General features: G+C 41.0%; 1 protein-coding gene across 2 annotated transcripts in view; it reads right to left on the bottom strand.

The window, feature by feature from the left end:
- Positions 1-26,564, bottom strand: part of WASF2 (WASP family member 2) — a 75,454-nt gene that overhangs the window by 20,878 nt on the left and 28,012 nt on the right. The window contains exons 1-2 of one of the 2 annotated variants that reach the window (XM_045898341.3): positions 1,973-2,545; positions 623-795 (exon numbers count right to left, since the gene is read on the bottom strand). In XM_045898341.3, the coding sequence (XP_045754297.1) occupies positions 623-752 (130 nt within the window). In that variant the 5' untranslated portion in view covers positions 753-795; positions 1,973-2,545. Of the gene's footprint in view, positions 1-622; positions 796-1,972; positions 2,546-26,564 lie in introns of those variants that run through there. The other variant, XM_045898340.2, reaches the window with a different exon arrangement.

Here is a 26,564-nt window from a genome sequence, read left to right as displayed (position 1 = left end):
GTGTAAACGCAGCTTGCAAAACTCCCAATACCCTAGAGAGTGCAAAAGTAATCTGTACCCTGAACTTGGACCTGGGGGCTTGCAGCACAATTAAATGTCTACCAGGGTAGACAAGTCAGCTAGAATCGCTCTGAGTGCATGTTTGCTTTACTCCGCTTTGGGAAGAAAAGTTGGGGGGAGGGGGTAGATAAAGACTATTGGCACATTTGAGGCTTCAACAAAGTCAGCTACATCGAACAGCTCGTGCAATTACAGGCACATTCCCCAACCCAAGATACCGCTCTGTGAACCTCCCACTTTACACACAGAGAATTCTGCTCTGTCATTCCATCTGCAGTTTCTGCTGCAGCCCTTCCTGCTACCCTTCCCACAGATTTCTTTTGAAGCAGGTGGAGGGGGAGGTGGAGGGAACCTAGAGGGTAGTGGTAGATGAAGAAAGGGTTGAGGGGAAGAATCTGTACCAAAAAGGAACCTCTCTTTCGGGAAGGGGGGGTGGTTTACATTTTCAAATTACCTAGGGAAGGCAGATGGGGGAGAAATAGGAACACGGGAGGAGAAGGAAACTAAATAAAGAGCACCAACGACCCCTGAGGGCAAAGCACAGGCTCTTTGCGGCACTCACTCAGGCTGCCCAGCTGTCGGATGACATTTGCCAGGGTGATGTTGGTCACGCATTCCAGCTCGCTTCTAACGCTAGGCAACGTCTGACGGCACAGGTGCCTTGGCTCGATGTTCCTCGTTACTAACGGCATGGTGGACCTGCTTCAGGCAATGTTCTGAATGATGAAAAACAACCTAAAAAAGAAATAACAGGAAAGTATTACTCAACCACAAATTCCAGGCACTCTAGGGCTGTGTGAGTCCTTTTTTTCCCTTTTGTCTTGCTCTGATCTAAAACAGCTTTTAAAAAATCTTCTCTCCCCCATCATTTTTTTCTTTTTTAAGCCCCCCCCCCCACCCAATCTTTAAGGTTTGCTATTAGAAGGCTTGCTGGATAAGTTTAGAAATTCTGAACTGGTGACTGCTGGCTGACTTACACAGGCAGCATAAAAACCTAAAAACCTTAAAATAACAACTGTGCTCCATCCAACAAGAGTCTCTAGAGGCAAAGAGGCATGGTCAGAAAACAGTCCATTCAGCAGGCTCTGGATGGTCCAGACGGATCCTATCCTTGGTGTGTCCATAATCAGGACAGATCAGATTCCAGATGATCAATTACAAGGATCAAAAAAGAGCTACTGTCATCCGATAATCTCCACAATGAAATTAAGCTGCCAATAGTGATTCCACTGATCTACATCAGGACATAACTTCTCCAGTTCTTCCCTGATGGACGACTGTTAATGTACAACACTGGCTGCCTGTGTCTATTAACACTAAAGTTTCGTCTGTAAATTGACAGAATTAAAGAATATCAAGGAAAATTTTACATGTTCAATATGTCAAACACGATGCTGAGCAAACTGTGCTATAAGATTCCCTAGTCCTTTCTCTTCTACCCAACAGCTCCCTTTCTCTCTCGCATCCGCATCCGGTTCAACACACCTGGGCCAAAAGGCTCTTGAGACAGCAGGAAGTGTCTGGAGCAGATCTGGAAACCTTCCAGTTACCATTTCTTATCCTGTCAGCTGAGCCCCTTTCCCTAGGAAATCCCCACCACTTCAGGTTCATGCTGAGCTATTGTTTTAGAATTAGATTACCAAATTCCTAGCTTTACAAGGGTAGGAGGAGGTTTTAGTCTCAACAAAATGGGTAGGACTATAGCTGAAGGCACACTGGGCTGGTCCTGTTTCTGTATCCCGTGAAACGAAAGAAATTTCCAACAGCTTAATCGTTTTCATGCTAGGGAAAATGCAAATTCGCTTCAAATGAAAAGGTAAAGCATAAAGGTAACATACCCACATCCCCAATACTGCAAACTCCTCTTTATATATATATACAGTTTTAAAAAGCAAAGCAGAGGTTTACTTACATTAAATCTTAAAACACCAGCTCATCACCAAAAAAAGTTGACTGTGAATACAAAATGCTTAAACCAAGCTAAGTATCATAGATCTTAAAAGTGAACCAACATATTGTCTGACCAAAAGAAAAAAAAAAAGCTCTTCAGGCTCAAAGGGGGGAGTAGAACCCTTTGGAACAGACTGCTCCTTGTTATGGACATTCTGATCTACTAAGAGTAAAAATAAAACAGGAAGCCAGCAGCTTGGGGAACAAGATTTCCTGTCACCAACAGCAACAGCCCAAGAACCAAGAGAATCAGCTGTTTGCTCATAACTTTGAACCTCCCTTTAATAGTCACCGTGTGGCAGCTGTGCCTATCTTTGGGGTGCAGAGGTGTTTCCTGAATATTTGTCTACTGTCTAAGGAAATAATTTTCATTCCGTTCCTCTGCTAAGTTTCCCTTTGACTCAACAGGTTTTCTAATCCAAACTCTGGACCTTCCCTTCCAGTCTAACTCCTCTTTACATGATTGTAGAGGGTTATCAGGTACTAAGACGCAGCAATCATTAGTAACTCACTGGTGAAGAGTTTATAACAAGAAAGGAGGCAGGAGGTTACAATTAAAGAACCTCACAGGGCTCTGTACACCATCCTCTGGATGCTCTCAGGCTCTCAAATTTCAAGCTTTCTGGAAGAACCAGCAATTCAATGGTGCAGCCAGAGATGATTGAAAACAGTCACTGTAGCTCCTCTATTAGCAATCATTTCAGTTATTTGTTCCAGCTTCTCAGAGGAGCTAAAGAAGTCAGATCCCCTTGAAATTCTGTGTTGAATGTGACCACTGACAAGACATTCCAGACGTTCTCTCTGGACACCTAATGGAAACCGGATTCCAGATAGCCAGGTACATGTAGAACTGGGGGCCAGGGCGGGGACGCTTCTAACACCTTGGTACTTTAGCATTTATGCTTTCCCAAGGGCCTTGAGTAAGCAGACACAAATGGAGTCAACTCTATGTCATATGGGTGGGGAACCAAGTTTTTAATAGCAAGGTGGTTTCCTCTTACCAAAAAAGCTAGCTGCCACAACCATCTAGAGAATAATCAAGAAATGACAATATGTAAATATCAAGACAAAACAATTAGAAAAGTAAATCTGCTACTAAACAAAGCCATTTAGGGGCGCCTGGGTGGCTCAGTCAATTAAGCGTCTGCCTTCAGCTCAGGTCATGATCCCCGAAGATCCGGGATTAAGCCTAAGGGCTCCCTGCTCAGCAGGGAGTCTGCTTCTCCCTCTGCCCCTCACCCTACTCGTGCTCTCTCTAATAAGTAAATAAAATCTTTTAAAAAAATAAAAAATTTTAAAAAGCCATTTAGTATGTTTCAGAACCACCAAAGAGAGACAAGATTGCCTGTTATATGGAATTACCTGATTCACTGTTCATTTTCCTTTTGGATAATCAAAGTTAGTTATATTCAGCATAAGAAGTACAGAACTATGCATGATCTGAAACACAACAGTAACTTGACCAAGACAAAAAAAGCCTACATTCCAGTGAAGATAAACTTGGAAATGGGCAAAGACTTCCAAGGCTCTTGAGCCAACTCAGCTTCAAGTTGTGGAGTTGAAACATACTTGGGTTAGTACCCGGACTCTGACACCTTACTAGCTATACGATCTTGGGGCAATTTTCCCAATTTAAAATATTTTAACATATATAAAATGTCTACTACAGGGCTAAGAGAAAAATATTTGTAGTTCCATGGACCCTAGGAAATATCTTCCTATAAAATTAATTTTATTCATTGATAAATATTTTTTAAACACTTTTAACTATGGACATATTATGTGGCAGAATGCAATATTCACACAAATTTAAAGATGAAACCCTAAGCTTTTATGACATTTAGTTGGTTTTTTTTTTTCCCCTGGAGGTTGCTCCTAGCCAGGCTTCTGGATCTCCTGAAGAACATACATTCTCTCTCCACTCTTTCACACGGAGTTCCTCATCTGATCCACAGAACAAAGAAAATGATTAGAGTGACTATTTTCTCAATTCTCCTCAAGACTGTACATAACTAGCACCATTCCAGATGCATTGGAGAAAAAGTTAATACATTACATACAATGGATGCCTAATGGCATTAGGGCTTAATTCTCTCATGGAAATCCAGTTGAGAAAGGCTCCTCTATCATCAGTAGTCATTTAGTGGAAAATTTGTGGAGTACTGGGTGTTTAGAAACCACTGAATTAAGGAAGTGACATGGTCAAATTTACATTTTAGACAAATCATTCTAACAGAAGCAAAGATGTTATATTTGGGCAGGAGAAGGCTGGAGGTAAACAGATCAATTGGGACTCTTCACAGGCTAAGAAAAAGACAATAGAAACGGAGAGGCCCACTACAGCTAGCAAATATGAACTGAGAAGCCAGACAGGTTGCAGGGGTGAGTCCACCCCTTCAAGTCCTATTTGCTGCTTTCTCCTGATACTCTGGACTACAGCTATATTCACAAAGTGATAAAATGTATGTTTATTAAAAGTATCATGAAAAGAGGTAAATGCTAGTGCCAGTGACAGAAGAGAAAGTGAAGAAATCTAAGAAAGTAGTGGTTCTCAGCTGGAAAAAGAAGTTTTGGATCCACGAAAGAGTGAATGACCTCTCTTCATAGAATCAATCAAGTTCTTTTTCAGTTATATTTTACTCTGATTAGGGAAACTATATGCTAGAGTGATATCTGATAATTTGGGGATTTGAGGTCTTGTACCTTGGGGGATGTTACACAGGAAAGGAATTAGAACCACTGAGAAGATAAAAGTTACAGGGAAATAGATTTCAATTTAGTTAGTTCCTTTAATTAGAGCTGTCCTATATTAGAATGGGTTTTCTTCAGAGGTTATGAGTTCCTAGTACAATCCTCTGGATGACCAGCTATCAAGAATGTTGGGGGAGACATTCCCAGATTGTAAGATGTTGATGTTGAGAGGCCAGACTGGATGACTTCTACAATGCCTTCTAAATCAAAGATGATGTAATTCTCACTCTGGGCTTCAGTTTCCTCATCTGCAAAATAAAGGGGACTAAGCCAGATGATTTTTAAGAAGTTCTAAAATTCCTAGATTTGCTTCTACCTAAGTTGCCATAACCTCCTCACTGGCCAACACCCAATATCCAACATCCATTGCATTCTGAACACAAGGCCAGTGGCAGGTCTAAGAAATGTTGAGAGGGACGGATTATGGCTATGAATCAAACCCTTCTCCAGATCTAGATCCATCTAGTTACTAGGACCTGTAGGATACAGAATGGTCCAAAGGATGTTCCAGACAGAGTCCTGAGGTTAAGTATATACACCCTGGGAGGCTCCCAGACTGATCTGGGAGTTGGCTCCCCAAGTAAGTCCAAAGGAAAAACTGGCTTTCCAGACATGCAAGCCAGACTCAGCAGCAACCCCATCTTTACTCCTGGCTATTTTCAGCCTAAGGGACTTGAGAATGAGTCTGAGAACAAATAAAAGACTTTAGGCATCCCTCGATAGCCATGGCCTGGCAGTATATAGACCAGTCTAGACTGTCAGTACCACGGTGGGATTCATGCTTTGAACTGGAAACTAGATGAGGTATTCTCTCAGGTCCCTTGCACAGTAAGATTCTACAAGTCTGTAAATTAGAAGTTATCATGAAATATTTATATATCATATGTGGTCAGTGTGAAGTCAAAAGGAGACTTTGAGATCTGCCCTACTTTCTTACAACTCTGATCCCAACACCCTGAGGCAGAAGTGGGGTGAGGTGAGAAAGACTGAGAGGAAGGAAGAAGGTAATGGAAGGAAGGCTACATTTGAGGAAAGGCAATATTCATCTGTATCCCACTCTGAATTCCTGTCATTACCAGGACAGAAGACAGATGACCGCTCATTCTGGCAGTAATATTTATTACTAGCTGTTTATTATAAATAAATATACAATAGTTCAGTTATAGCCAAGGTCACTGATAACACCTGCAGATTTCTATGGTTGCATCCAAAAGTAAGTATATCTGAGCTATAGCAATAACCATAACAACAGAAATGCTTCTCAAGGCAGTTCCTCTTTGAAACACCCCCCCAAAATGCTGATCAGCAGTAGCAGGGGATGAGAACATGTGGGGATGTTATATGTGTGGCAATTAGGACTTCTGCTTTCACTTCAGCATTTCCCACTGTTCTATAGTTAACAGCACTTTGGATGGGGGCATATGAGAAGAGCTTTACTTTGTAGACCAGTTTCCTCTATCAAGAGACAAATTTCTTTATGTTAAAGAATATGCATTCCACAGGGGTTTAAAAATTTCAATTGAAAAGTCAAATAATAATTTTATTTCAAAATAACAGACAATAGACAGGCTTACTGTAATCTAAATCTGTCTACTAAAATGTTTAAAGAAGTATGAATTTACTGTTGCATACAGCAGTCCTCACTACCTTGCAGCAACCACAAGGAAGAACGCCTCATTATAGACGTAAGCACCCACCCACTTCCTGTTGAAATACAGGGTGAGGCTGAACCTACAAATACAACTAGACTCCCTCCAAACACAAGGAATTACAAATCAGTTTAGGTCACTAGAGTAATGTCTAAAAGAGATAGCGAGACAGAAATGGAACTCCTACAGTGGACAAAGAAACAAAAAAAGCTTATTTGTGATCTAAAACCAGGAGAAATTTCCAATTTCCTAAAGTAATGACAATGGCTATGAACCTACATTCAATAAATCTAAGGCTCCTTCTTGTCTTGATTTGGTTTGGGGAAAGTGGCCCAGGAAACAGTACTACTGAATTCCAGGATCTTATTCCTTGAGCACACTGTACATCTATCAAGAACCACTCACACCTGGTAATTCCATAACATTCTATTACCTTTTGGGGGCAATACCACCTTTTGTTCTTACCTTTATTACTCTTTAGGCTCTAATCATAGCTTTCTCTTAAAGCTAAAACTGGGGGATCACTTTAGCCTCTAAAGTTGGTTTTTTCTATATCAACTATTCCATAGAAGACCACCTCTTAAATGGCCAAAATGAGGTTCTTTTTCAGTGTGATCGTCTGGTTGTCCAAAGAAAATACATTTGAATAGCAGAGTTGGAAACCTGGATTCTAGTTCTTAATCTAATGATGACTGGCAAATGGGGAAAAAATTTCAATTCATTCTTCTAGTTCAGCTTTGGGCTGCACTAAAAAAATGCTCAAAAGATGTTTATTAAACTGAAATTCTGAAAATAAACTGTAATTCTGTTTGCAAAGTATTCTGATCTCTAAATAAAAGGTTTATTCACATAAAAAAATTTTTTTTCAATATTTTATTTATTTATTTGACAGAGAGAGACACAGCGAGAGAGGGAACACAAGCAGGGGGAGTGGGAGAGGGAGAAGCAGGCTTCCTGGCAAGCAGGGAGCCCGATGAGGGGCTCGATCCCAGGACCCTGGGATCATGACCTGAGCCGAAGGCAGACGCTTAACGACTGAGCCACCCAGGCGCCCCCACATAAAATATTTCTTATATCTCTACCCTGGCCCAAGTTCCCCGTTGTAACCACTTAAAATACACAGGATCTACAATGTTATCACTGATGACTTCCAGTCACAAACACAAAGTTCATTTCACATTCCCAATCTAATGCCAATTTCTAGCAATACCCAATTCATCAAAATGCAATGGCTTGAAATACTCCAAACTATCCATCTAAATGGGCTTACTTTTACGGACTGAATACATATAAATTTTGAATGATTTTACTCAGAAACGGAGAAGTCTTACCCCTGGTATTTGTGGGTACTCAAGTACCAGATTTCTTTCAGCTATAGTTATTAATTCAGCATTAAATTCACACAGGAGTTTAACTAGAATTTAAATAAAAAATTGGAAAGAAAAAAAAATCACACAAGTTTAACAAGAAAAACAACTAAGCTGCTCTGAAAAACAAACACGAACACACATAAGTATCAAACATCTACAAATCAATTCATTTAGAGCCAAGATTACTAGAAATATGCCAATACCTGACACAAGCCCTAATAAAGTATCCTTCATTTATAAAAGCTTCCTTTTTAATTTATCACCAAAGACAGAAAGAGTGATCTCCAAGGGTACTTGGTTAACAGTAGGTAGGTTAAGGGTCTGCCTTCGTCTCGGGTCATGGTCCCAGGGTCCTGGGGTCAAGCCCCACGTCGGGCTTCCTGCTCGGTGGGGAGCCTGCTTCTCCCTCTCCCTCTCCCTCTGCCTGCCCCTCACCCTGCTGGTGCATGCTCCCTCTCTCCCTCAAATAAAGAAAATCTTAAAAAACAAGAAAAAAACAAAAACAAAAAAAAACCCCATTCCTCTCCAAATACCTGTGCTTGTGCTACATATGGGAACCCACTGCTGGTTTTTACGGAAGAATATCTAATCCCACTTTACTACCTTACTCAAAGGCAAAGAGGATGGGGCTAAGTGGAACCTTTCTTTCCTGGTTCTTGCAAGTAGCAGTGAGTACTGTACTAGGTTAAGATCCCTACAGACAAGTCACTGGAGCAAGCACTAATTAGATACAGAGGCACGTTTGAACAAGAGGGAGGAAGGAGATATTCAGAGCTGAATCACGTATCAGACACTGAGTCTTTCATCCTGCCAGCTGTCTAACCATTCATTTATTTTTATTATTTTTTTTTATTTTATTTTTAAGTAATTTCTACACCCAGCGTGGGGCTCGAACTCACAACCCTGAGATCAAGAGTCGCATGTTCTTCCGACTAAGTCAGCCAGGCACCCCTAACTCTTCATTTTAATCTCTATGATGCCTCACTTCGTATTTCAAGCTTCTCTCTGGGGTAACTGCTCCCTCTCTGGGATGGAAAGGCCAAAAAAGAAACTGACTTTACACAACTGAGAAAGGCCAGGGGAAAAAAGGTTGCAGAGCAACAACAAAAAAGAAGATTCAGCAAAATGTTTTGCTGACAGCTCAGAGCAACATACAAACACACCGTGTGGTCATGGAGCAGGCAGAAGCAGCAGTCCTGGATGGGACTGTTAATACACCAGTGTAAGGAGAGAGACCTAGCAATCACAACCACATCTGAACACCAGGGAGTGGAATTATGGAGCAAACTGCCATGCAATTCCATATCAACTGTTCTATTCTGCCAGCTGTAACAGGAATTCATTCCTGAAAAAGTGTCACACACTCATCTGTCACTAAGGGTCAAGCCGCAAGCAACTGACTGAGAGTCAGGAGCAAAGGGCAGCTGTACATCTACTTCCTCTCACAAGGTCTATTCACCACTCAAAAGATGGGATTTATAAGGAAAAGTCCTTGAGCAGAGGGAAAGTAAGTACCCATTCTTTTCTTTCTACCCTCAGTTTACTAGGCAGTTACCAAAACCCTCAAAATCTAATTAGCAGTGGTTTAGAACAGCAAGAGCATGGACAGCACGACACAGAGGAATGGGTTTCAACTTACTACTGCCGATTTTAGCTTTGGGACCTTGGCAAGCCGTGAAATCTGTTTCCTAATCTGTTATAGTATAATGATGCCTAGTTTGTAAGATTGCTGAGAAGAAAAATGAAATAATGCATGTATGAAATGCTTAACACAGTGCATGGCACAAAAATAATTATAATAATAGTCATAGTGATGGGCGCCTGGCTGACTCGGTCGGTAGAGCATGTGACTCTTGATCCTGGGGCCATGAATTCAAACCCCACATTGGACATACAGCTTACTTAAAAAAAAAAAAAAAAAAAATTGTAGTGATTATTGTAGTAGTAGTTATAGTAGTAGTAGTGGAAGTACTAGTTCTACACATATCTAGCATTTAACTATGTGCAAGGCACTGTTCTAAATGTTTTTATATGTGGTTCTCTCAACCATTAAACAAAACTATTAATAAGTTTCAGGTTGTATTAATGGTTAATTATGGTACCCTTATCAATCAATGAATATTTATCAAGTAGACACTAAAAGACACAAAGAAGTATAAATCTGTCCCTTGACTCCAAGAGCTTATAATTTAATTGAGGAGACATAAAACCACAGTTAAGTAACAATACAGCAAATAAATAGAAGTTCAGTTATCAAATGAATGATGCAGTCAGTGATGACAACAGAAAGGATGAAAAGATCATTGTAAACCGAAGGGACTGAACAGACTTCCTGGAATAAAGATCTGGGCAGGATTTGGATATAACAAAGAGCGGTACACTTATCACGATGAATCCTGAGTAATGTACAGAATTGTTAAATTGCTATATTATACACCTGAAACTAATAAAACACTGTATGTTAACTATACTGGAATTAAAATTAAAAACTTAATTTAAAAAATACGTCTAGGGGCATCTGGCTGGCTCAGTTGGGAGAACATGCGACTCTTGATCTTGGGGTTGTGAGTTCTAGCATTGTTGTCTTGGTTTCAAAAGGGTTGGACTTTATCCTGGTAGGCAGTTAAATTACTTTTGGTTCAGTTTGGTACCTGTGAGGCTTGTTTTTAAGCTCTGTTACGGTGGCTCTAGAGTACCTATACTCTATGGATATTTCAGCCCCAGGGCAAAGATGTGGCCCCTCTGCGATCAATACTGGATGCTCTCGGTGAGCACCACAGGCTTTCCACTCTTGCTGGTAGGAACTCAAACACCTCCCTGATCTAGGAACCAGTTAGCTCACATCTTCCTGGTCACTCTTTCCCCAGTCGCCCTCAGTGTGACCCCAGTCATGTGTGTGGTCAGCAAAGATTCAAGGGGACTCTGAGATTTCTAGGCAGTTCTTCTTTATCTCTTCCCCCTTTCCAGAACTCACCCACAGAGCTTTCAGTTGCCTCAGCTTCCCTTGAACTATAATCTGTCTCTTCAGTTCAGCAAGACCAGTGTGCTCTGCTTGGAATCCCCCTCCCTGCTCCATGGTTAGAAGAGACATCTAGAGAGAAAGCCAGGGTAATCACAGGGCCCGCCTCCTTTATTTTCCTTCTCACAGGGATCACAGCCCTGTGCTTCCTGTTTAGGTCAGGGTTGATTTCCACTGTACTTTTGCAAGTCCCTCAATAATAAAGAAATATTATAAAATTCTTAAAGTCAGATTAATTTCAATTTATTTTCAAGTATATACTATGGAGTACTTTTAGGAACAACAGGAAAAAGTAGGTATCCTGAAATCAAACAAACAAAAAAGCACTGCGAACAGGTAGAATACCATCACTATAAGCATATAACATATTTGAATAACATATTTAATTAATTTTTTGAATGATCAGAATTGAGAACAATGACAGAAAGTTCTTCTTTTCTTAAAGCTACTACTCATATAAGTACCTACCACCTTCAAAAATCAATATATGTTGGTGAACCCAGATGCATGTTCCGGCAAGGGATTCAAGATTTCCTGAGCCACTAGTTATATGATTTTGTGCTGATTAATCTCTCTGAGCCTCATCTGTACAATGGGAAAAATAAAACCTACCTCATACAATGGTCCTAAAGAGAAAATAAGATAATGTATGTATACCTTCTAGAGGGATGTCTAACACCCAATAGGTACTCAGTAACTGACAGCTCTCATTACTATTAATTCAAAGCAATGCTGAGTTTGTTTGGACTCACCTCCTAGTGGTAATGAAATAATTTAAGGACAGCAGGTCAGACTGAACAGCACTGAATACTACACAAAGGGCTCTCCTAATTGGTCCTCTTTTCTCCGGTCTCAGTGGAAGCCAAGTAGTAGGTGGGTCTCTTACCTTCTGAGACAGGTTCTCTGGGAGTGTGGAGACAAATGCTGGGAAAGAAATGGATGGCCTCTGCTTATATTATACCAATTTTAAAGATTAAGATATAGGGTATCAGTCTTCCAAATCGTAGTCAAGAATCAATTCAGTATTTTCACTTTACATACTTTGAAAGAAAAACAGTCTCAAAGGGACTATTACCTGGATTGTGGCATTTCTTTAAAAAAAAAAAATCCTTTCATCTTAAAGGCCCAAGGCAAATGTCACCACTTCTAAGAAGCCTTCCTTGACTCTTCTAGTCTGAAGTCATTTCACCCTTTCCAAAAGCGCCAAAGAGGTATTAGGAACCTCTTTCATGGCAGTCACTACATTCTATTTTGTAGTACTGATTTTTAGAGTATACAATTCTTTGAGTACAGGAATGGAAAAAAACAAAATATCTTGAAACCTAACAGAAGTAGTAGTAACAACAGCAGCTAAGGGTGGGATTCTTAAAACTTCTTTGTATGTGTCTGCTCAATAAATGTTTGCTGAATTCCTAAAACATGCCCAGTATTTATTCACATTTTCTTATATACCTCTAATCCTCAAAACAGTATTGTAAGGTAAGTATTAGTGTTCTGATTTTACAGGGGAGAGAACTAAAACTAAGAGCAGTTTTGTAACTTTATCAAAATCACACAGCTTTTCTTTTTTTTTTTCAAAAAATTTTAAAAGATTTTATTTATTTATTTGACAGACAGAGATAGCGAGAGCAGGAACACAAGCAGGGGGAGTGGGAAAGGGAGAAGCAGGCCTCCCACCGAGCAGGGAGCCCGATGCGGGGGCTCGATCCCAGGACCCTGGGATCATGACCTGAGCTGAAGGCAGATGCCTAACGACTGAGCCACCCAGGCGCCCCACACAGTCAGCTTTTAAACCCAGGTCCATCCATGTCAAAAGTTTATGCCTTTGCCATGACACCACACTGACTCTTCACAAAACACCCAAATCAAGAAGTTAGATAAATATGCTCAGATTTCTCATTTTCATACACAAGTGCCACCAAACCCAGACTAGTTTCTTCTCCCTTGAAAAAAAGACTGCATGCTAACACAAGAAAGCCTTCCTGACATATTTACCCTAGAACTGAAATGGTGTTAATGAGGATAACACACTGCTTTCTCCCTCTCTAGACCCAATTTTAGCCAGCTGCTCAGGGGCTTCACATCTTTCACTTTAAACAACATAAACACTGGCTCATTTAAAGTGCCAGCCTCAGATAACACGCTTAGATGCTACTGCCTTTCAAACAAACTCCTGTTTTCAAACAGCCAGGCATTTGGGGTTCCGTCACTTCTGACGAGTTACTTTTATCTATGGGGTCCCTGAAAATCACTTTAAGTTTCATTCTCTGTGCACTGTTTGGCTCATCAACTCTTGTCATCAGGGACTTTTTTTTTTTTTTTTTAAGCACCTAATCTTTTATCTTCTTTTACAAAATGAACCAAAACACATTCCTATGGGTAATTCCTAAACTGTGTATGTATACTTTAAAATAATATTCTTCTGACTCTTTTCCCAAAAAAACATAGTTGTTTTCCCTTTTTAGCCCAAGTAAAGATAATTATATCAGAAGTGAGTTTTCCCCATCTCTTTTTTTTTTTTTTTTTTTTAAGATTTTATTTATTTATTTGACAGAGAGAGAGACAGCGAGAGCAGGAACACAAGCAGGGGGAGTGGGAGGGAGAGAAGCAGGCTTCCTGCCAAGCGGGAAGCCCGATGTGGGACTCGATCCCAGGACCCTGGGATCATGACTTGAGCCGAAGACAGACGCTTAACGACTGAGCCACCCAGGCGCCCCTATAAATATACTTTTTTTAAAAAAAATATTTTATTTATCTATTTGACAGAGAGAGACACAGTGAGAGAGGGAACACAAGCAGGGGGAGCGGGAGAGGGAGAAGCAGGCCCCCCGCCGAGCAGAGAGCCCGACACGGGGCTCGATCCCAGGACCCTGGGATCATGACCTGAGCCGAAGGCAGACGCTTAACGACTGAGCCACCCAGGCGCCCCCCCATCTCTTTTTGCATATGGGCAATACTGAAAAGCTAAGTCTTTTTTAATTATTAAATATAAATAGCTCATTAAATATAATCCAATTACTTTAATTGTAAAAAGGAAGTAATTATAATATGTACATGTATTCTTGCCTAGTAGATTTAATATCTTAAATTAATCTTTTCAGCATTAATATTTTAAATTAACCTTTGACATTAGAAAAATGCAAGAAACCGATGTCTCTTTTAAAAAGTATATTTAGAGGGGTGCCTGGGTGGCTCAGTCGTTGGACGTCTGCCCTCGGCTCGGGTCATGATCCCGGAGTCCTGGGATTGAGCCCCGCGTCGGGCTCTCTGCTCGGCGGGGGGCCTGCTTCTCCCTCTCCCGCTCCCCCTGCTTTGTTCCCTCTCTCGCTGTGTCTCTCTCTGTCAAATAGATAAATAAAATATTTTAAAAAATAAAAAGTATATTTATAGGGGCGCCTGGGTGGTTCAGTCGTTAAGCGTCTGCCTTCTGCTCAAGTCATGATCCCAGGGTCCTGGGATCAAGCCCCACATCGGGCTCCCTGCTCGGCGGGAAGGCTGCTTCTCCCTCTCCCACTCCCTCTGCTTGGGTTCCCTCTCTCGCTGTGTCTCTCTCTGTCAAATAAATAAATAAAATCTTTAAAATAAATAAAATAAATTTAAAATTATAAATATACTTATATAAAGCTGTACTTTATGGACCTTTGTTGTGATTTCACCTACAATTTAAGTGAGAACAGCCCCACTCCACAGAGAGGGGTAATTAAATACCACCTGCCCTAACTGAACTGGTATTTCTTGTCTGTCATAAATCATGTTAAAGGGTCTGTTTCTAGTGCCTTCTGGGACAAAAAGCCAAGAGATGAATTCTGTGGCATTCCAATAATCACAGAAGCTTTACTTAGAAAGACAATTCCAAGCCAGAATTTGTCAGAAGTATGTCTTTGGGTATTGTAGCCTAAATTTTCCATTACCTAATTTATATTTTGTTACTACCATCTTAGCTCCCTAAGACACACCCCAAGCATTCTCCTTGCTCTCTGGTCTCTAGCCCTTCAAGTTTGCTGTTACATTTTCCCTCAGCAGCCATCTGGTTCTTTGGCTTTTACTCTTTTTTGGTGACCAAGGGCAAATAAATTGCAAAGCTAAATCTCTATGAACTGCTTTGAAAATGGGCTCTGCCACGGTCTGTGCACTGAAAAACTTCTATTAAAATGGAGAGAAAAGGCTTACACAGATGAGGAATTAAGAAGATTGTACTTTGGGGCGCCTGGGTGGCTCAGTTGGTTGAGCAACTGCCTTCGGCTCCGGTCATGATCCCAGGGTCCTGGGATCGAGTCCCACATCGGGCTCCCTGCTCGGCGGGAGGCCTGCTTCTCCCTCTCCCACTCCCCCTGCTTGTGTTCCTGCTCTCGCTGTCTCTGTCTCTGTCAAATAAATAAATAAAATCTTTAAAAAAAAAAAAGAAGATTGTACTTTGTTTTTCTACATCCTACCAAAATCTATCACTGAGTGTTGTTGTTGTTTTTTAGAGAGACAGAGAGAGGGCACGCACATGGGGTGTCGGAGGCAGAGGGAGAGGGAGAGAGAATCCCAAGCAGGCTCCACGCCCAGCACCGAGTCCAACGTGGGCTCAGTCTCACGATCCTGAGATTATGACCTGAGTTGCAATCAAGAGTCAGTTACCTAACCTACTGAGCCACTCAGGTGACCCTATATATTCATATCTTAAAACAACACTTATTGAGGGGCTCAATAAGTGCTCTCTCTCTCTCAAAAAAAATAAAATAAAATAAAAAGATATGTATATTTAGAAAAAATAAACTTTAGATTAACACAGAACTTTTCTAAACTTTAGAAACAGCAAGAACTATATATTTATGTTGTACAGGTTAACAACCAGGGCCGTGTTTGTACAGCACTTTCCCTCCAAAGGAAGAGCTCCATTTAAAGTACTAAGGAGGGGCGCCTGGGTGGCTCAGTTGGTTAAGCGACTGCCTTCGGCTCAGGTCATGATCCTGGAGTCCCGGGATCGAGTCCCGCATCGGTCTCCCTGCTCGGCAGGGAGTTTGCTTCTCCCTCTGACCCTCCTCCCTCTCATGCTCTCTGTCTCTCATTCTCTCTCTCTCAAATAAATAAATAAAATCTTAAAAAAAATAATAATAAAGTACTAAGGAGCAGGGTGCCTGTTTGGCTCAGTCAGTAGAGCATGAGACTCTTGATCTCAGGCTGTAAGTTCAAGCCCCACGTTGGGCGTAGAGATTACTTTTAAAAAAAAAAAAATAAAGTACTAAGAAGCATTATGTGTTTTCAGCAACTCTCAAGGATTTCACTGAAATAGATTTTCCTGGGGTGCCTGGGTGGCTCAGTCGTTAAGCGTCTGCCTTTGGCTCAGGTCATGATCCTAGGGTCCTGGGATCAAGTCCTGCATCAGGTTCCCTGCTCAGCGGGAAGCCTGCTTCTCCCTCTCCCACTCCCCCTGCTTGTCCCTCTCTCGATGTGTCTCTGTCAAATAAATAAATAAATAAATAAAAATCTAAAAAAAAAAGAGAGAGAGAGAAAGAAATAGATTTTCCTGTTCAGACCCTGTATTAATGAACGAAAAATGCAGCTCTGCCTCACGGATACCACTTCCCAAAACAAATTAATGAAATGGAGGAGGGTGACTATTACTAACTCCTTTGGTCATTCGGACTGTAGCCACGTTGGAGCAGCTCCTGACTACATAAGGCTGACTTCTGCTGTCATCCAGGCTAACTATGGAAAGCTACTTTACGGTCTGAAAGGATAGTGACATGGGTCACTGTGGGTACCTTCATCTCCGAACACTGTAATGGATTCTGAACAGTTACCAAAGGTTAGCAGAAGGAATGGAGATGGTATCTGATGATGATCACAGTCCTCCAGAAGGACAGCACCATTAAAAGACAACAAGTAATTTCACAGGTAAAAGGTATACCAGCAGCTAAAACTTAGCCCCTTTCAGGATTTAATGATTCCAGTTTCATCTTGGTAACACTGGTATTTTTGTACAAAATATATCTTATTAGGCCAGCACTTCAAAGTTAAAAAGGTGTCTTTAAATGCCTGCTGACCTAAAATTGCCATGTTCCATGCTTTAAAGGGATTGATTTTCTGGAAAAGGACAATAAGATGCCAAATTCTGTTCAATGGAGATCAGAATACTATTTGGTAAACCTATTCTGCACCTGTGGAAGCAAAAGAATAAGACTGGCTCACACACCCGAGGGAGGATGGTATTTATCTGGGCTCTCCCTATGACCTCTTTGGCAGCAAATGTAAGAAAGTCCTTTTTTGAGGCTAAGGGGCGGGCCCAGGACTTTCAACTACCCATTCAAGCAGGGTTACGATTCCCCTCCTCCATAATTAAGTTCTCTTTCCTACTCTCCATGCATGCATGAATTGCAGTGACATTGACATGGGGGCCTGACATTAGTCTTTGAAGGTCATTTAAATCCTCCTACTTCCAAGCTGCCTTAAAAGGAATGCGTCATCTATTCCACAATGCCTGAGTGTGGGGTTTGACTAGATGGTACCTAAAATGAACTCATCTAAAGCATAAAAAGAAAGAGAGCTCCAAATTCAGGTATCATAAAAAGAACAAATCAAAGTAATAAAACATAATAAAACTCAGTTGCTCAAGAGACAACAGTAAGAGAAACACTAAACATTTAACACTGGATGAATGAAAACACTTCTACTGATAATTCCTTTTATTTAGGGAAGTAGAAAAGGTCAGTCACAATACGGTCCCTTTATATGGCTCCAGTCTCCTCTCCTATTACATCTTCATATATAATACCCTTCCCTGAAGTCCCACAGACCCTCCCATGACTCCCTACTGCATCATGTTCTCTCCCTTGCCTCCATACTTTTGCTCAAGTGTGACCACCCACCACGCCCTCAACAACTTCTAAGGTCTTCCAAAATGGAGTTCAAGTGAAATGTCTCTTGACATGCCTTGCCCCAAAGGAGCTTGATGCTTCTCCCCACATACTCTTTAAACTTCCATAACACCCTGTGCATGCCTATCCACACCAAACTGCACTAAAATGACTGATTTCCTTACTTGCTCTCCCACTAGATTGTGAATTCCTTAACGCTGGTGATCAATCATGTCTAATCCTAGTGCCCACCACCATGCTAGGCACAGAGAGAATGCTCAATAAATATTAACCAAATGAATGAAGTTAGCGGCTCTTGTGCTCTGGCCCTCATGAAGGTGAGGATAGGGAAGGTATCTGGACCTCCAGTCTTATAGTACTGCTTTCTGAGGGAAGAGAACCCAATTTGAATAGCCCAAGTTCAACCTCTGTTTTAGAATTAAGATTCCTGGTAGCTCACCAGAGATCACAAGACAGGATCTACATATACTCTTTTTTTTTTTTTTTTAAGATTTTATTTATTTATTTGACAGAGAGAGACACAGCGAGAGAGGGAACACAAGCAGAGGGAGTGGGAGAGGGTGAAGCAGGCTTCCCGCCGAGCAGGGAGCCCGATGCGGGGCTCGATCCCAGGACCCTGGGATCATGACCTGAGCTGAAGGCAGACGCTTAACGACTGAGCCACCCAGGCGCCCCCTACATACACTCTTGTAGGAAATGACCTGTGGTCTAATCTGGTACAGAGCAGAGTGAGACATTAAAAATTAAAAACCGGGGCACCTGGGTGGCTCAAGTCAGTTGAGCGTCTGGCCTTCGGCTCAGGTCATGATTCCGGAGTCCTGGATGGAGACCTGAGTCATTGGGCTCCCTGCTCAGCAGGGAGTCTGCCTCTCCCTCTGCTCCTCCCCCCACTTGTGCATGCTCTCTTTCTCTCTCTCGAATAAATAACATCTTAAAAAATTAAAATTAAAAACCAAGGAAAAAATAATAAAAATTTTTAAAAATTAAAAACAAGGTCACCCCAACCAACATGAGTTATCTGCCACCTCCCTTTTATTCATGTACCTCAAAGCTCTTACCTTCTAATGTAAAGAGAGAAAAATGATAAGAGTTATCAGCCAAAGGAGACACACTTCTAAAAAGGCTAAGGAAGGTCAAAATAGGTAAGTCATGAAAATCAGCACATATCCAGGCTTGAAAAAAATCCAGGCTGTCATTAAAATCTCCAGGCATGTGGCCTAAAACGTTAATAAGCCTCTGAAACTTTCCTTTCCCCACCAAATCAGCTTCTTGCTCCCCTCAATACTTTGTCCCCACCAACTTACCCATCCACTAGCCTTCCTTTCTTTCTTTTCTCCCTTCCTGCCTTTATAAATACAGATAGAGCTGATGAGAATCTGGCAGACAAATGACAACTTCTAACTATATGTGAGATCTGTATAAAATGATATCCACTTATTTTTTCCTGCCTCCCTCCCTCCCCTCCCCTTCCTCCCTTCCTTCCTTCCATGAACCTTATATACCAGGCACTGTGCCACACACTGGGGATAAATTCAACAATGCCCCTGCCCTCATGATGCTTGAAAGCTACTGAAGGGGACAAAAATATTCTGTGATAAGTGTGACTATAAACGTTAAGTTCAAGGTTTTAATGGAGGCATCCAGCTCAGACTGGGGGAGGCTGAGAGCAGAGAAAGAGTCATTAAGAAAGGGTATCTTTATTTAAAAAAAAAAGGGGGGGGTGTCTTAAAGGACAAAAAATTTAGTTAAGAGAAGTTGCAGATGGAGGCAGCAGTGTGTGCAGAGGCAAACAATGTTCCAAGAACAGCAAATAGCTTAGTGTGGCTGAAGTACAAGGAATCATGAGTGATGAAGCTAATAAGGCAGACGGAAGCCGAGGCACAGAGAGCCTTGCATGCTGCATTAACAGCACTTGGGAGTGTGCTGAAGGCTACTGGGAACTATTTAAGATTGAGGCCAGAGAGTGACATGATCGGATTTGCATTTAGAAAGCTCTCTCTGGCAGCAGTGTGGAGAACATACTGCATGAAGGGGTGAAAGACTGAGGCAGTAATCCAAGTGGAAGCACTTCTAATTGATCGACAGAATCTACATAATGGGAGAGTTGCAACATAAAGTGACAGAGAGTGCTGTGTACACAGTTTGAGACCAGGATGTCACTGATAAGCTTTCCCTCTTGAACAATTAAATTACTTAATCTCTCTGGGCCTCAGTCTTTACATTCTGAAAAATTTGTTTGTGAAAGTATTACTAGGGGGAATACCAGACTAGGTCCAATATCAACAACCTTACCTTAATGCTTTAAAATTTACAGACACAAAAATTAAAAAACAAAAACAAAAACACATGTAAGGTATAAAGAATCACGATGGGGCGCTTGGTTGGCTCAGTGTGAAGAGCATGTAACTTGATCTCAGGGTCGCGGAGTTCAAGCCCCACGTTGGGTACAGAGATTACTTAAATAAACAAGCAAACAAAAAAAAATCATAATATAGCAAATATCAGTGTACCTACCGCCTAGTTTAAGAATGTCATCATTAGCTTTAAAGTCCCCTGCATGACTCTCCCCAAACCTATATCCTTCCCTTTCACTCTGATAACACTATCCAGAAATGAGGACCACTCCCTCATTTTTCTTTATAGTTTTATCATATCTGTATCTCTAAACATAGTTTAGTTTCCCATGTTTCTGAACTTTACGTGAATCTAACGTACATTCTTCTATAATCTTTCAGTCTATCTGTTGAAATTCATTCATGCTGCTATGGCTGCAATTTAGTCATTTCCACTGTTATATGGTATTCTATTGTATGGCTATACCATGATTTATTTATCCAATCTAAACATGATAGATAGCATTTTTGCTATCACCAACAGTGTTGTTATGGACATTTTTGTACATGTCTCCAGGTACATATGTGTAAGAGTTCTTTTTTTTTTTTTTTAAGATTTTATTTATTTATTTATCAGAGAGAAAGAGCACAAGCAGGGGGAGCGGGGGAACAGCAGGCAGAGGGAGAAGCAGGCTCCTTGCTGAGCAGGGAGCCTGATGTGGGACTAGATCCCAGGATCTCTGGATCATGGCCCGAGCCAAAGGCATCAGATGCCCAATCGAATGAGCCACCCAGGCATCCCTGTGTAAGAGTTCTTAAGGGTAGACACCTAGGAGTGGAATTGCTGGGTCATGGGGTATGTAAGTCTTCAATTCTTGAGATAATGCCAAATTGTTTTCCAAAATGGTTTACACTTCTGCTTGCCAGGTTCTGGTTGCTTCATATCCTTGCCAACATCTTTTGTCAGACTTTAATTTTTGCCAGTCCGATGGACATAAAAGAGTGCATCATTGTAGTTTTATTTTTGAAGATTTTATTTATTTGACAGAGAGAGCGAGAGAGCACAAGCAAGGGGGACAGTAGAGGGAGAGGGAGAAACAGGCTCCCTCCCAAGGGAGCCCGATGCGGGGCTCGATCCCAGGGCCCTGGGATCATGACCTGAGCCGAAGGCAGACGCCCAATGACTGAGCCACCCAGGTGCCCCCCGAATTCAGATGCTTAACCATCTGAGCCACCCAGGCGCCCCTGTATCATTGTAGTTTTAATTTGCATTTCCCTGATGACTGCTAATGAAGCTGAGCATTCCTGACCCTTTTGGTAGGAAGGAGCTACTTTTTATTTTTCCAAAACACCGAGCTCAAATACCATCTCTGAAAGCCTAGAACAGCTACAGGTCATTCAGAATGCTGCCTCCCAGTAATTAAACCAGATAAAGACTGGTCTCCTTCAGCACTAAGGTAAAACTGTATAACCAAATCTCAGCCTTACTGACTGACACCTGACACAGAGAAAAACCTGGAATTTTTCCTCTGAGAATTGAAGGTGAGTTAAGGATTTTAGAAGGACTGAGACTAATGGGTTGCCTGGGTGGCTCAGTTAGTTAAGCGGCTGCCTTCAGCTCAGTTCATGGTCCCAGGGTCCTGGGATCGAGCCCCACGTTGTACTCCCTGCTCAACGGAGAGTCTGCTTCTCCCTCTCCCTCTGTCCCTCCCCTGCTCATGCTCTCTCTTTCTCTCAAATAAAAATCTTAAAAAAAGAAGAAGAAGGACTGAGACAGAAACCCTTCAGTATCTGACATCAACATACTTCTTTAGCCTCCTTTATGGCCACAGCTTTCCAGTGCACTTACACTTCATTCAGCCATTGCTCACCACGGAGTCCCTCCTGTACTCTCATGCCTCTGTGATCATTCAAGACATTTCCTGCTTCCTGGAATACCCACCTTTTATCTGTTTTGGGGTTTTTTTCCCTCTGCTTCTTGAAATGTTATTAATCCTTCCCTATCCAGTTCAAATGAATTGCTTCCACAAAGCCACTGTGACCCTGTTCCCTAGAAAGAATTAATCAAGCCCTCATCTGCTTGACAGCACTCTATTACTCTATTGCAGCATCCAGCCCACATTACAGTTTTAACAGGGATGGACTGTGAGCTCTCTGAGGGAAGGTACCATCTTTTAAATCCCAAGGTGCTGAGCAGCACTCCTGTCCCCCATCAATCCCTCACAAAATACTGGATTAGTGGATAGAAAGATGAGCAGAATCTGCAGAGGAAATAAGTCTCTCAACAATGGGAAAGTCCTTTCTGACTCTTGCTGACTATGAAGAAGAAATGAGAGAAAAGGCAAGAGAGAAGAAAAGAAGTGGGAGCTAATGAAGAGTAACTTGGACAACTAGGTCCCTTTAATGAAGATCCATGTCAGGAAGGCCAAGAAATGAAAATGTAAACTATGCAATCACCTTCTTAATGGGGGTTTCCAATAGCATGGAAAAGTGGAATTTATAACTGATTCTAAAACCTTAGGCTGGAAACACTCTTTTTTTTAAAAAAAAAGATTTATTTATTTGACAGAGAGACACAGCTAGAGAGGGAACACAAGCAGGGGGAGTGGGAGAGGGAGAAGCAGGCTTCCCGCTGAGCAGGGAGCCCGATGTGGGGCTTGATCCCAGGACCCTGAGATCATGACCTGAGCCAAAGGCAGACGCTTAACGACTGAGCCACCCAGGCACCCCAGTTTTCCATTTTTTCTTGAGTCATCTTGGTAAGTTATCTTTTGCTAGGAGTTTGTCCATCTTATCTAAATTTCAAAATAAACCAAGATAATATTCATAGTATTCCTTAAACTGAGTGGCAAACATTGTTATTAGGATAAAATGGCTAGAATGGAATAATGGCAGAGATAAGGATCCAAGACATAAAGATCTGAGATTCCAAAATATTGCAACATTTTCACGCATCTCTGTGTTCCCAGATATAGGCTTCTTTTGGATCTTGTTGGGATCATTACCTTTCATATACAACGTATTCTCAAAAGTATTTGCTGATTTCCTATATCAAATAAAAAATAGAAAATTGAGGGGTGCCTGGGTGGCTCAGTCGTTAAGCATCTGCCTTCGGCTCAGGTCATGATCCCAGGGTCCTGGGATTGAGCCCTGCATCGGGCTCTCAGCTCGGCGGGAAGCCTGTTTCTCCCTCTGCCTGTGTTCCCTCTCTGTCAAATAAATAAATAAAATCTTAAAAATATATATATATACAAAATTGCTAATTCAAGTCAGTATTATTTTAATAAATTGATTTTGATTAATGAATGGTTGACCAGAGTGACACTTGCAGTTGTCTTTAAAATAAAGGCTCTTTTAAATTAAGTAAAAACTGGTTTCAGAGGCCACTCATTCATTAAATTAGATGTAAAAAAAATCTATCCCTTTAAATATAGCAATTCACTAAATTTAATGAAAGAATCAGAAGAAATTTAACAGCTCTGAACTATACAATACACGTTATTTTTAAAAATAAAAATGTAGGGCGCCTGGGTGGCTCGGATGGTTGAGTGTCTGCCTTCGGCTCGGGTCGTGATCTCAGGGTCCTGGGATCGAGTCCCGCATCGGGCTCCCTGCTCCTTGGGAGCCTGCTTCTCCCTCTGCCTCTCTCTCTCTCTGTCTCTAATGAATAAATAAATAAGATTTTTAAAAAATAAATAAAATTTAAAAAATGTATTAAGACTACTGCTACTATAAAAGTACATCTCACAATATAAGAAAAAAAGTCATTTAAGTGGCTTAAAAAAATTATGCAAGTCATTTGTTTTACCTACTCCTTCCCCAAACCTTATGCTACAGTAGCTAACTGGAAGGAAAACTACCTGATTTAAATTTTAGTGTCCTCGCTGTCTTTCCCTCTCCTGCTTTAGTGGAGGTATACTTGGTTAAATACATTCTATTTGAGGAAAAAGAAGCAAAGAGATAGTCTGATCTTTAAAATCCAGAGCAGACTGTAGTAGAATAATTTGGAAAGCCTGTTTAGAGATTGACCAAAAAATACTAGTCCCCTATTAGTGAAGGTCAACATCTTTAATTGGACAGAGCTCCAGGACAATGAAACTGAAAAATAAGTATGATTAGAAAAATGGGAATGGACACTACCTAGGAAACAGATCAATGAGACAGCACATCCACCTCTGATTCTACACTGGTATAATCCTTTTTAACTAACATTAACACAGCCTCCAGCACCATACAATAAGGTTTTTCCACGTATCTATGGGAAGTTGACAACAGTAATACTTCTCTGCCAATCTTGTAACATAGATGCATTTTACCAGCACCCCTCCTTGTAGAAATCACGTTAATAAAGATGTTTGGAGATTTATGGTTTTAAATGCCAATATTTTAAAAAACTGGACAAGTGTTACAGAAATTCTTATTGGTATTTTTTCAGTCTTGGAGGAAACGGGGTTTGACAAGTGTATTTCCCAAGTGGTCTGGAAGGAAGCAAAAGAATTAGCAAAATTGAGAGGAGAAAATATGAAAATGCATCAGGTGAAGGCCTGAGGTTAGTTGGCAGAGAAAAAAGTGTCTGTATTGTGTGAACTAGAATCCATGGTAAACAAAATTCAATTATAATGAAGCAATTATTATATCTTGTCACATTTGTTAAAACTGGAATCTGCTAAGCAGTATCCTTTTAGGGTGTCCATTCTTCTTGGTTTGCATCAATTGTCCCACAGTAATTATTAATAGTATTCCCTTTTACTCTTAAAAGTGAACTGGTTTATACAATAAATTATATAATCATCCTATCCTTGAAGAACCAGGAGGCAGGGCTGCTAAAACAGATCAAAGTTGAGGATCCAATCAATCATAGTCCCAACTAAAATTCAGTACAGATTTACTTCTTTCATGTAGCACCATGAACAGAACAGCAGAATAGCATTGTGATTAAAAACACAGTGGGACTGGAATCAAATGGCTTGAGTTCAAATCTCATCCCTCCTAACATAAACTCTTTAGCTGTGTGACCTCAAGAAGTTTTTTTGCTTACTCTTTATTTTGAAATAATTTCAATCTTGGAGAAAAGTTGTAGGAGATTATGAAGGACTCCCTCAAGTTCTCCATCTAAGTTCACCAATTATTAACATTTTACCACATTTATTCCCCCCTTTCTATTATTACTAATTTTTAAAATCATTTGACAATAGGTGCAGACATGGTGCCCCTATCTCTAAATACTTCAGAGAGTCATCTCCTAAGAAAAAACTACAGTACAAGTATCAGCCAATATTTTTTTTTTTTAAAGATTTTATTTATTTGAGGGAGAGAGTGAGCAGGGGCAGAGGGAGAGAGAGAAGCAGATAAGCAGGGAGCCCAACAACTCAACTCAGGGCTTAATCCTAGGACCCTGGGATCATGACCTGAGCCAAAGGGCGAAGGCAGACATTTAACCGACTGCGCCACCCAGGCGCCCCAATGATACAATATTATTATCTAACATAAAGTCCATATCTAAATTCTATTTTTTAAAGATATTTTTTATTTTTATGTAATCTCTACACCCAATGTGGGGATCGAACTCACAACCCTGAGATTAAGAGCCACATACTGGACCAAGTGAGCCAGCCAGCAGCCCCATATCTAAATTTTAGATAATGTTGTCCCAATAAGCTCTTTTTAAATTTAAATTCACCTAATTAACATATACTGTATTATTGGTTTCAGAGATAGAGGTTAGTGATTCATCAGTCTTATGTTATACCCAGTGCTCATTACATCACGTGCCCTTTCCCCCCCTCAACCCAGGATCTCCATCCAAAATCCTAGGCAGGTTTCTTAATCTCTTTGTATAACAGTTTCCCCATCTGTAAAATGGTAGATAATACTATCTACTCACGGGAGTATTGGGAGAAATAAAGGAGTAAATATACACAAAGACTTTAGAACAGTTGCTGACATTCCTAAAAGCACCGTTAGCTGCTTTTAGGAAACGACAGACTCTATGTAAGGTAGAATTGTGTCAGATAATGGAAACAACTCTTTAGACATTATACTTTCTGAAGCCATTTTAATGAAAATTTCTGTAAAATACACTGCTTATTTCCTAAACAGAATATACTAAATATAATTTAACCTTTTCTTGGTAACTCAGGGCCTTCACATCAGCAGTGGTATTATGCTATGAAACCATGATGCTGTCAGAGGCTCCTGAGGTGTGAGGGCTATATGCCTCTGTAGTAAAATGGCTGTAAAGTTCTGGACAGACATCTTGAATCTCCTCCTTCTGCTGTCATGCTTCTGATCATTTGTATGTATTAATGCCTCTAATCTATACTATTCCCTTTTTTAAGGTTCTATTTTTATTTATTTATTTGGGGAGAGCGAGAGCAGGGGGAGGGGCAGAGGGAAAGGGAGAGAGAGAATCTTTCTTTTTTAAAAGATTTTATTTATTTATTTGATAGAGAGAGGGAGAGAGAGAGAACACAAGTAGGGGGAGTGCAGAGGGAGAGGGAGAGGCAGACGCCCTGCTGAGCAGGGAGCCGGAAGAGGGGCTCAATCCCAGGACCCTGGGATCATGACCT

The sequence above is a fragment of the Mirounga angustirostris genome, unplaced genomic scaffold (genome assembly GCF_029215605.1).
Source record: "Mirounga angustirostris isolate CCGP_5_RB_7025 unplaced genomic scaffold, mMirAng1.0.hap1 SCAF_4, whole genome shotgun sequence".
Lineage (NCBI taxonomy): Eukaryota > Metazoa > Chordata > Mammalia > Carnivora > Phocidae > Mirounga > Mirounga angustirostris.
This window is presented reverse-complemented; position numbering and strand designations above follow the sequence as displayed.